Source organism: Gavialis gangeticus, unplaced genomic scaffold (genome assembly GCF_001723915.1).
Source record: "Gavialis gangeticus isolate Ggan-Ray unplaced genomic scaffold, GavGan_comp1, whole genome shotgun sequence".
In the NCBI taxonomy this organism is placed as follows: Eukaryota; Metazoa; Chordata; order Crocodylia; family Gavialidae; genus Gavialis; species Gavialis gangeticus.
Window position 1 is genome coordinate 236,624,023 of NW_017729032.1, and position 10,749 is coordinate 236,634,771.

The 10,749-nt window shown below is 37.8% G+C and overlaps 1 protein-coding gene across 5 annotated transcripts in view; it reads left to right on the forward strand.

The window, feature by feature from the left end:
• ROBO2 (roundabout guidance receptor 2) overlaps positions 1–10,749 on the forward strand; it is a 787,363-nt gene that overhangs the window by 689,555 nt on the left and 87,059 nt on the right. For all 5 annotated transcript variants that reach the window (XM_019525121.1, XM_019525122.1, XM_019525124.1 and 2 more), the window contains exon 18: positions 2,576–2,758. In XM_019525121.1, the coding sequence (XP_019380666.1) occupies positions 2,576–2,758 (183 nt within the window). The remainder of the gene's footprint in view (positions 1–2,575; positions 2,759–10,749) is intronic.

Consider the following 10,749-nt stretch of genomic DNA (forward strand, 5'->3'; position numbering starts at 1 on the left):
CCACCCTTTTGTCAGCCAGTCCTTGCTGCTCCAGCTTGGGATAAGAAGGGTGGGGCCAGCCCTGCTATCTAGAGCAGATAGCACAACCAAGCCCAGAACTGGAAAGCACGCTAGGATGCTGGGGGACTGTGATTTAATTTGAACCAGGAAAGGGTCTGGGACAGAAGTTTTGTAAACCGGTTTGACCCAAATCAAGTAAGTCTGATACTACATTTAACCAGGTTTATCTTAAACCAATTTCAGCCATTTTAAAACTGTTTTATGTGCACTGAGCTTCTGTTCTGTTACAGGTTTAAACCAGTTTCTGATCACTTAAGCCAGTTTATGTGTAACTTGTGTCTCTGGCCTTAGCAACATAGTATATTTAGTATATAGTATATCACATTTTTTAATTAGTGGTTTGACCCAAAGTCTCAGGACAGTGGAAGGCCTAAAAGTGTCCTAGTTACTTTAGGCTGCTGACAGATGTGAAAAAAAACAAAAGAAAACAGTGCTTTTCCAGAAAAGGCATTGCGTCAGTTTTGACCTGGCTCGCTCACCATCTGTAAAGATGGTGTGTTTCAATGGGGCCTTTTGTTGCACCAAAAAGCCCAGCTGAAGCGTGCCATCTCTATAAACATTAGGCAAGTCGGATCAAACTGACGTGATGCCTGTTTTGGGCACGTGCTGCACTTGGTGCGGGGATGCTCCAAGAGAAAAGTAAGGCGCTGGGTTTTTCCACACACCCCCATGTGTCTAAGCAGCCAGAGTCCAAGCTGTCATTGGCATCAGTGCATGGGGAAAGTTACAGCATGGTCAGTGAGATAAATAAAGTGAGGTCATGTTCTCATAGTATGATTCTCCTTTCAGTTTGGTTCTCTGTATGTAGCTATACACAGTGGTGTAAAGATTACTTAACAGAAGTAAGAACTGGACCCTTGGTCTTTTCTGTCATGTATCTACTTGAGTTAATGACCTTATTTAACTTAGACTAGAGCCAGTATGCTGACACAGCATCAGTTTTGTTCCAAGAAGTGAGCAGTAAATTTAACTGAATTATAGAGTACATATTTTTTCACAGCAAGGCATATTGCTACACTGTTTTTTTTAGCAATTTGCCACCAAATAACCATGTAATTGTTTATTGCCACATATGTGCTACTTCCTAGGTATATGGTACAGTCCCTTAATTAGCATTTTGTAATATAATGTTCACAGCACCACATTCCTCTCCTCTATGTGAACTCAGACATTTGATAGCGCTTCATTGTTTTGAAAGAATGGGCCAAAATATACAAGCACTGTAAAATTTAGGGATGGATCATTTTGTCATCATTTTTAAAAGAGCATATTCAGATCTATTCCATCAAATATGTATAAATGTCACACCATTCTTTTTTAACAGTTTTTTAAATCTGATAATCACATGATATTTTTATGACTCCTGAATTTTTGACATCATGCAGCTCAGTATGGGCAAGGTGCCATATTTGGAGATAGTTACTTTAACAGTTGGGAATTCACAGTATTTGGCAGCCCAGGAACTTCATACTTCATATCTACAGACAGCAGTTTAGATTGAGTCTGTGCTATCAAGCTAGAATATCTAGTTGAATTAGAATCAGAAAAAAGAAAATTGGATACCTGTAGGAAGTCAGATATCTCTGAAGTAATAGACATTCTGCATTCATGCTGCACATGAGTTTTGTGGCTTTCACACATTTCATGATTATTAAGCTAAATCAGGATTTAATGTTTACTTCCTAATGCCTAATATAAGTAAAGCACAGAGGGTCACCTACGTTTTAGGCTATCTAAAGGTTTCCATTATAAAAGCCTGTCTTTAGAAAGTTGTGAGATTGATTAGGGCACCATTTTCTATCAGATTGTCCTGGATGAGTTCTGTATGCCTTTTTTGCTATGGTCTATTAAAAGGAATAATCCATTTTTTGAAAAATACTTTTTGTAAATAACCTAGCTTGCCATTATTTAAAAAAATCTCTTAGGGGTTTTTGTTTGTTTGTTTGGGGGTTTTTTGGAAAAATCTAGTACTTGCAGAAAAAGAGTGAAGTGATAAAATTGGCAGGCATTTAAAGCATTTGGGAAATGTCCGTTGACATAGAAATTTTGTATCTGTAGTACATTTAGACATTTCATTTTGAAAAGTCATCTATTAAATAATCCAGTGACTTCTTGGGGGAGGTACTTTGTTTGGTAGCAACTCTTCTCTCATTCTGCCATTCCTTTTGCATAAATACAGGGAAAATGGTACAAATAAAGGGAAGAGAAGACTGTGAGGTACCACCTATTAGCTTAGTGAAGACAGTGGAATAGAGGCTGTCTTCCCATATATGTTTGAAAAACTGCAGTGGAGCATAGTTTCTCTTGCTAGGAATGTTGCCTTCAGATCTGTGTTTGAATATCCTGCAGACCTACCCACTGACTCCCACCATGTAACATTCTTTTAAATCACATTGCTGTTTTTCCTTTTCACTTGAAATATCTTATCCCTTGGTTCCTTGTTTCTCTACACTGTACTTAATAAATATGGCACTGTACCTTATAAATATGATTATATTGATGTTCCTTTGTGCAGGAGGCCGTAACGAAGTTGTCATCACTGAAAATAACAACAGCATAACTGAGCAAATCACTGACGTTGTCAAACAGCCTGCCTTTATAGCTGGCATTGGTGGTGCATGCTGGGTGATTCTGATGGGTTTCAGTATCTGGCTGTATTGGCGAAGAAAGAAGAGAAAGGGGCTCAGCAATTATGCCGGTAAGCACAGTCACTGTTTATTACCAACTCCTCAGGTTCCATCATAAAAACACATGTGGTTTCAATTCGAATTAAATACAATAACAGTTACAATGCTGTTTTTACATAAAGGATGGAATGGATGAATGCTGTACGCTGTAAAAATGCCAGTGTATGAGAAGCTTGAAATGCATTGCTCTCAACCACATTTGAACTGCATTTCATCATTATCATAAGACAACTTCTATGTTGGCATCTCCAGCACATCTAGCATAGTGAAGGAACAAATGAGGAATAACTACCACATGCCCAATTCTTGTTGCAAAAGGCCCTGCCTTCTGAGTTACTCACTTCAGTTTTTAGCCTGATGATGACATTAGACCCTATTACCCACCTGCAAGGGAAAGGAAGAGAGGGAGCATGAAATCCCTTTCTCCTGTACTTCCATGTCATCCCCAGACCTTGGGTTCAGGCAAATAGAAGTAAAGAAAACAAACAATACACTTACTCCCCATTGGAGCTGGTAGGTGGAAAGTGATCACTGGAATGAGCTGAGCCTTGGCTCCGTGCCCCCTACCCACTGGCATGACCATCTAGAGGCAGTGGGAGTTTAGGAGTAATTTACTGATAAACAAGCCAGAAAGTAGTCGAGGGGGCTGTTTTTACAGCATGGTGCACTGTACGCATGACATTTTACTCAGAGTTGTTTCTATTCTTACAATATTGCTTATGAGAACCAAGTTTGGGAAAGGGAAGGCCTCCTTATTCAAAGCGTTGCCAGGACTGAAACCCTACTGAGATATCTCAGGTTTCCTGTGGATTGTTGAACAGTCAAAAAGACAGATAAATAGTATAGAACTACATAGGAATCTATTCACGTTGCTGCCCTCTTCTACTACTCCCAACTCTGTGGCAAATATTACACAAAAAGAAAATGTATAATACATTCATTGATTTTAGCACTGTATTCACCCTATACAATTTGAGTCAGGTTTGCACTATATGCCACTGAATCGTGTTTACTGAATATATTATTATGCCATGCTAAACTTAACATCCAAATCCTGTTGATTATGAGTTATGTAGCAAGAGCCTAGGGACCATGTGGTGAAGCTACATTATTAATAGGCAGTGCTATTTGCACATGGTGCTCTTTCTTCCCTTTTAATTAATAATGAGGATAGTTTCTGTTCTCCGAGATATTTTGTTAATTCATGCACACAAGTATAAGAGGGGGAGAGTGTTTCATACACATGCAAGCATGCACACATGCACCTGCACACATGTGTATATATACCTATGCATATGGGTGGGTGTTTGTGTGCATAAACATATACACACACACATCAAAGTGGCGTCATTCGTCTTAAGAAAGTTATATCACCTTCTATATTTAGCTATAATAACAAAGCAAAAATTTAGCAGACTTTTTCCTCTAACAGAATTGTCATATTCTTTCATATTCTTCAGATGAAATAGTTACTAAACCTACTCTTTTTTCATGAAAGGAATTATTAGTCCTGTATATGAGTTGTCATGAGCAGGGCCTTTAAATACACAGCTCTAAATGACTGCAAAAAATTGTTGTCCATTCTTCTTTCATGATGTTTGCTGCATCTACATATTGTATGAACATTGCATTGTGACAGTATTCTCATTGAAATGCTGTATGCTCTTAATGAAATCTCATAAGAGACTATGTGGAAGAGTTTATGCTAACAGTTATAAAGGAGAGCTGGCATGTTCACCCAAACTAACTTCCATCAAACACAATTGTCAGAATTCACTAGTCACCTTTCTTCAAACCCATTGGCTGCTGGCTGGCTAGTGCTTAAAGCTCAGTTGTAATGCTCTGCATATATGATTTAAGCCACAGAGGAGTGAATTCCAAAGGAACCTCCTGCCCTGTAATTAGTGCTTGTTAACAGGCTCTGTAACTCACTGTGTGTTTGCTTTCTTGTTTTGCAGTTCAGTCCTTCACCTTCACCCCTGCAGGTACTGTCCATTAGTCTGTCTCTTACCTCACCAACATATCAGTGCAACCATTAGTTATTTTATTTAAGTGTTTATTATCACTGAGGGTATGCAGAATTAAAACAAGTACAAGGAGAAATGCTCCTTCTGCTTATCTGTTGGAATAAATATGGTATTGACTTTGCTAGTGATTCCAGGGGAAGGCTGCAATCTACCACAATTACCCTTTTCATTATAATTCTGCATATTTCTTCCTTACCCAACCCTTCTAAACTGTGCTGTTTTAGAAGGTAATTTGTAGGGTAATACTCAATCTAGCATAATAATCTTAGGCAAGTATTGGGTGCCAAGGGCTAAATTTTGCTCCTTGGGCTCTTTGCATTGAATTTGTAAATATCTCAAGGCCTCCACCTCTGACCTGAGAAGCAGAACTTATGCAAGGTTCCATTCTCTGCTGTGCATGGATCTGCCTTTGCTTGGGTTTTTAAATATGCACTTATGATAAGTATAGCTTGTGATTAACCCAGACCTGCATACTCATCCTAAGGAGATGTTTAAAGCATCTTAGTCTTTTTTTTTAATTGAGGTGTTTGCCTTTTTTTTTCCTCTTGTCCAATCAGAGCTGTCAGTATAACATACAGTAAACCATTATAGTCAGTATGATTAAAGATTTGTGAAGTTTGGCCAATATACGTATGGTCAAGAGAGTACATATGATTAATTCTGTATTTACACAAATATAAGACAACCCTAAACATAAGATGACCCCCCAGTAATTAGGTTCTATATGTGGAAAATTTATAAATTTCTTATCATTTTCCAGGTGTAGAATCTAATTATTGGAGGTTTGTCTTGAATTTTTCCCCATCGTACTTGTACAGCAGAAAAAAAAAAAATCTGGTAGATCAGGTATCCCCTTTGCCCTCTGTCACACTCAACTTCTCCCCCCTGCAGCTGCTTCTGCCCCCTTTACTGTCAGATGCTACTCTCCACAAGCACATGGATGTGAGGGGAAAATCTGAAAACAGTAACTTTGCAACAAACATACCTGTAGTAATTTGCACATAGGTAAATTACCATGAGTACCTATAGACTCGGTTCATCCAGAAGTGATGTATTTTACCATTTTGTGGAAACAGTCCATGAACACACTTTAAGCAGCATTTATGTTTATTTTATACACACACATACACACACACACATATATGTATATAAAAGCAGCTTTTTCTAATATAGATATATATATATGTATATGTATATTTATATATATGTATATATATATAAACTCATTTTTATATTTATATATATATATAAAAACTGCTTTATATAGATATAAAAGCTGCTTTATATATATACCTATATATATAGATAGATATATATCTATATAAAACTATACCTCTACCATCATGTCTTGAGACTGATGTGGTCAGTCCAAAACACACCTTTACAGTTTCACCATTTTTATTCTGCTACAAAAACCACACTGCAGACCTGTATTCCCGTGTGTCTGTGCATCCATCACCATCACCTTTAACCATCACAGTTATGCACAGGACTACCTCAAGTGCCCTCCCCTTCCCCCCTCCTTCCCCCTCTTTCAAACTCCCCCACCTGTTTGCCCTCTCCTTTCACTCATCATTCATCATCTTCTCTGTCATCATCATTGTACTCGTTGTCATCATTGCTCTCTTCAGAGGGCTCACCTCTAAACAGTCTATGCCAGTCCCCTCTTTTCCATATGATGTCCACCATCTCTTGCCCATCATCTGCTACCATCTTCCTGTAGTACTGGTACATCTCACTCAGTCCCATTTTAATGCAGAATGAGAGGTGCTTCGGCTTCTTCCTTTTCCCCCCTTATTCTCATTATGCTCAATGCTCTCTCTCTTCCCTCACTGTGTTGGTAGCTTCTTTCCCTGCTGTTCAGTGGAGCCTTCCTCACCTGCTAGCCACTTCTTTCCAGCTCTGTCCGCATGTGAGACACTTCTAAAATGGTGTTCAGTGCAACTCAGTTTAGCACATTGTGTAGAGAAGTGGGATGAGGTGGTACCACCTACTGACACAACATTGTTCAAAAGAGCTGTCTCTGTGGAGAGATATTGAAAACTCATGAATGCCTTGGCCAAACTGAGATTGTTGGCATGCTTGTTCATACAAGGATTAGCTGTGGCACAGCTTGACATGAAGTGATCAAAGCCTGAAATATCCTTCTCATTTAACTGGAAGATAAAGCTTTAAATGCTCTAAACTTGAGTTACATAGTCCTTTATGTCAGTAACTTAACTTTACTCCAGAAAAGTCAGTTTATACTGGAGATCAAAATCTGGCTGATAGGTTGAAGCAGTCTCAATTAGCAAAATAATATTTTGCCAGATAAGCATATTGTACTTGCTTATTTCTAGGCACAGAGTTTGCTATGAACAGTCTCATGTATCATTTTGCAGTTGGTAGCAAATTTTGCTTATGTTTTCATCTAACTGAATTCCCTTTTTGGTACAAATCTGAAGAGGTATTAGACTGTATCTTATTCCTTCCATTCCTTCCATATTAAATTGTGTACATTTTTGACCAACAGCATAGGAGTAAGGATCTCACTTGGATCCAGTGTAAATCCATTGAATTTCTTCAGAGGTGAACTTCAGAAATGTTATGTTACAGGTGAATTTGTCCTAACATTTTTCATTGGTGCACTTTTGCTCAGATCAAACATCTGTTCTGAGCACTTCCTTCAGGGACATAAAGAATCTGAAGGTCTAAACACCTAATAGAGCTGGTCAAATTGTTCATTAGGCATATTTGTGATGAATTTATGTCTTTCCTTAACTTCACAGACAAAGCTGATTGGAATGTTTTGATGAGAAAAATGATTGATCGTTTTTCTTGTTTTTCTTTTTTGTGAAGATCTCTGTTCTTCTGACAGCTCCATTTCCATTAACTTAGAAATTGATACTTTAAAAAAAATATTTGTGCTCATGATGTGTAAGCATTTGCTAAATATTTGGTCTTCTAACTTTCCAATTGTGGGTTATTCATGAAGTGTTCACTATGATTGTTTTGCCATTTGCTTTGTTTAATTAAACAGCTAAATGGTATTGCGTCTGTTGGCTAATTGGACCACTGAAACATTTTATGCAGAGGACTAGCAAGTAGCATGCTGATAATAGCTATTTGTGTTGGGGACAAATGATCTGTTGTGCTTAAATTCATGGAAACTTTTGGATTTGCGAACGTTTCCTAGGAAGCGCATAGTTGTTCAAGTTCTAACAAATAAGGAAAAAAAATATAACACTGTAAAAGCTAAATATTTACCCCTGATAGTTGAACTAGCTGTTTAGTATATATCTGCTGGCTCACAAGCCACCACTTACAATGTCGTCCCATCATGAATTATCATCAGGAATTGAATCTCTGATTTACAGCGCTCAAAGCCGGAACTTTTTCCAAAGAAGTCAAATGAGTGACTCTGTTATCTGGTAAGCAGTAGTATAATTAATGGAAACAGTGGATTAAATATCAATTCTTGAAAAGATGGCTGAAAAACTGCAAAGCAAACCCTGCCACAAAGATCTGCCAGCACCACAATGTATAATTGTCCCGTCTTTTAGCAATTTACACGACACCACAGATCTTATAGCCTTATATGCTTGTGAGCCATTGACACCTTCTGTAAAAGCTAAAGCAGCTATCACATTGTTGCATGCTGATTTTCTGTTTTTCATGTTTACCCTCTAGTCAGATTGCCAGATACCAACACATCCCAGAGGTTTTTGCATTGTGGATGGAATGGGTATTACATGGCAGCTATCCCCTTCTTCTAGTATAATCTGCAAGTTCTTTCACCCCCAACCATTAGAACTATGGAACAGATTAATATATATATATATTTTAATAGAGATAGTTGTAACTGTCCCTTCATGTTTCTACCCAGGGTTTGTATATTAAATATACAGAGCACATGTGTGGAAACAGAAGGAACTCCATATTTCCATTTTATCTTTCATATGCCCTCAAGCTCATTGGTGTGCCAATAAAAGCTCACTTCAATGCTCAGGTGTTTTCAAGAGTGCTGAGACTATCAGTCATGCAAGGAAGGTAAATGTGTATTTTCACTTATGAGTAGGTAAGCTTATTTAGTGACTAGTGCCCTTGGGGATTAAAGATTTTATGAAACTGAGTAAATATAAACAAATTAAAAATAGATAGAAAATTATGGAATGCTAAACATTTTATGCACAAGTCCTAAAACTGTTAGATGAGGATAAATAATTTGACAGAATCGTCGCAGGCAGGCGATTTGATGGAATTTTTATACACTGATTATCTGTTCTGAGTTAATGCTTATTAAAAGAGGATTAATCTACATTCATATTTGAGGAACAGCTTATCAGAAAAAAGAATGAGGCTTGGCTGGCAACATTAAAGTTTTCATTTGTGGCAGGAAAATGTGGCCTACTAGAGATAGGCACACAGAAAGCTCTCTAAAGCTTTCTTGCCTCAGAATGTCAACTTACTATATATTCGTATTTTTCCAGTTCTAGCAGGCATGAAGATTAGGTTTAACCTTGTCAGATAATATTAGTAAATAGCATAGGTACTTCCTTATATATTTTTTAAAATATGCAAAAGCTCTTTAACCTACACTCTTCCTCATATAAATATATACCACATAATTTCCTTATACTTTATGCATTCTAAATGGTTTTTACATTATGCTCTGCATTTTTGCAGTCCCTGCAGTAGTAGCAAGCATGTCTTAGAAATCTCTCCCCCCACTTTTTTTTTCATCTTCTTTTGAAAGTCAATCTCTTCCCTGCTTCTAATGCTAGTCTTGAACCTTTCTAAGACATATATCAGATGCAGAAAATGCTGAAAGAGCTTTCATGCTTTCCCAATGATAAAAAGCATGAGAGATGGGTGGGTCAGTAATAGGGGGATACTCCTTTTCCTCCTCCAATGTTGCCCCTCAAAACTGTTCAGCATCTATTTGAAATGGAGACAGCTTGCCTAAAACCAGCTTGCCTGTGCATTTTATTTTACATTGACATATACAAGTCTGTACTGCATTAAATACGCTCCTTTTCAGCGTTCAGACTTGTTTTGTAATTGCTGAAATCAAACTGCAGGCAAAAATGCTGACAAAACATATGGTAGGAGTGATAAACATAGTGCTTATGTTGGCAGCCTAAACGTGTCTTTTGTGCCTTTAGCCGGATTTTCCTTCACAATATTGATAGCAAAAGAAAGGAACCTTCCCTTGCCAGTCCCAGGTAACCCCTTTTATGGAGGGAGTCAGGAATATAACATGCTTTTTGTGACCCACCAGTCATGTGTTTCAGGAAGGACATCCAACTTTGTACCAAACAGTTTTGTTGTTCAGAAAGAGCCTTTTAAAATGGCCATTGTGGTTACAGTATTTTCCCCTTTGTTTCTTGTTTAAGATTTAAGTCTGGTATATAAAGTGGTGACAACAAGTACCCTTCCTCTGTATCATTTGCACATGCAAGGCCCAGTCACTTCAGGAACTGTTCCTACTTGATGGGTTTCTCCCTTTAAGCCCATACAAAGACATTTGCCTCATAAAAACACAAGATTTTATTAGAGGGTCACAGAATGATTATTTGAAGTAGGACTTGTACAAGAATACTGCTGCCAGTGTTGCTAGAAATCACAAATGAGGGCCAAACACTTGAACCATGTCTTTTCTGCAAATTGACACACTGAAGCCAGCTTGTGGAGAATGGCAGTAACTTTACAGAAGGGATATAACTATATATGATTATAAGATGTAAAAACCTTTTCATAATAGCTTTCCCTAGCATGCCAGGTAGTATCCTACATACCTCATTGCTCTGTAGCTAGAATACCTCTTATGGATGTTGTTAGTGTATATGCCTTCTGCATTCTACACCTCAGTTTTACATTAAACACAAAGGACAGCCCTATGGATATAAATCTTTTAAGTACTAATGACTCCCTGTACTGATGAATCAGTATTTAGTCTCTCTCTCTCTCTCTCTCTCTCTCTCTCTCTCTCTCTC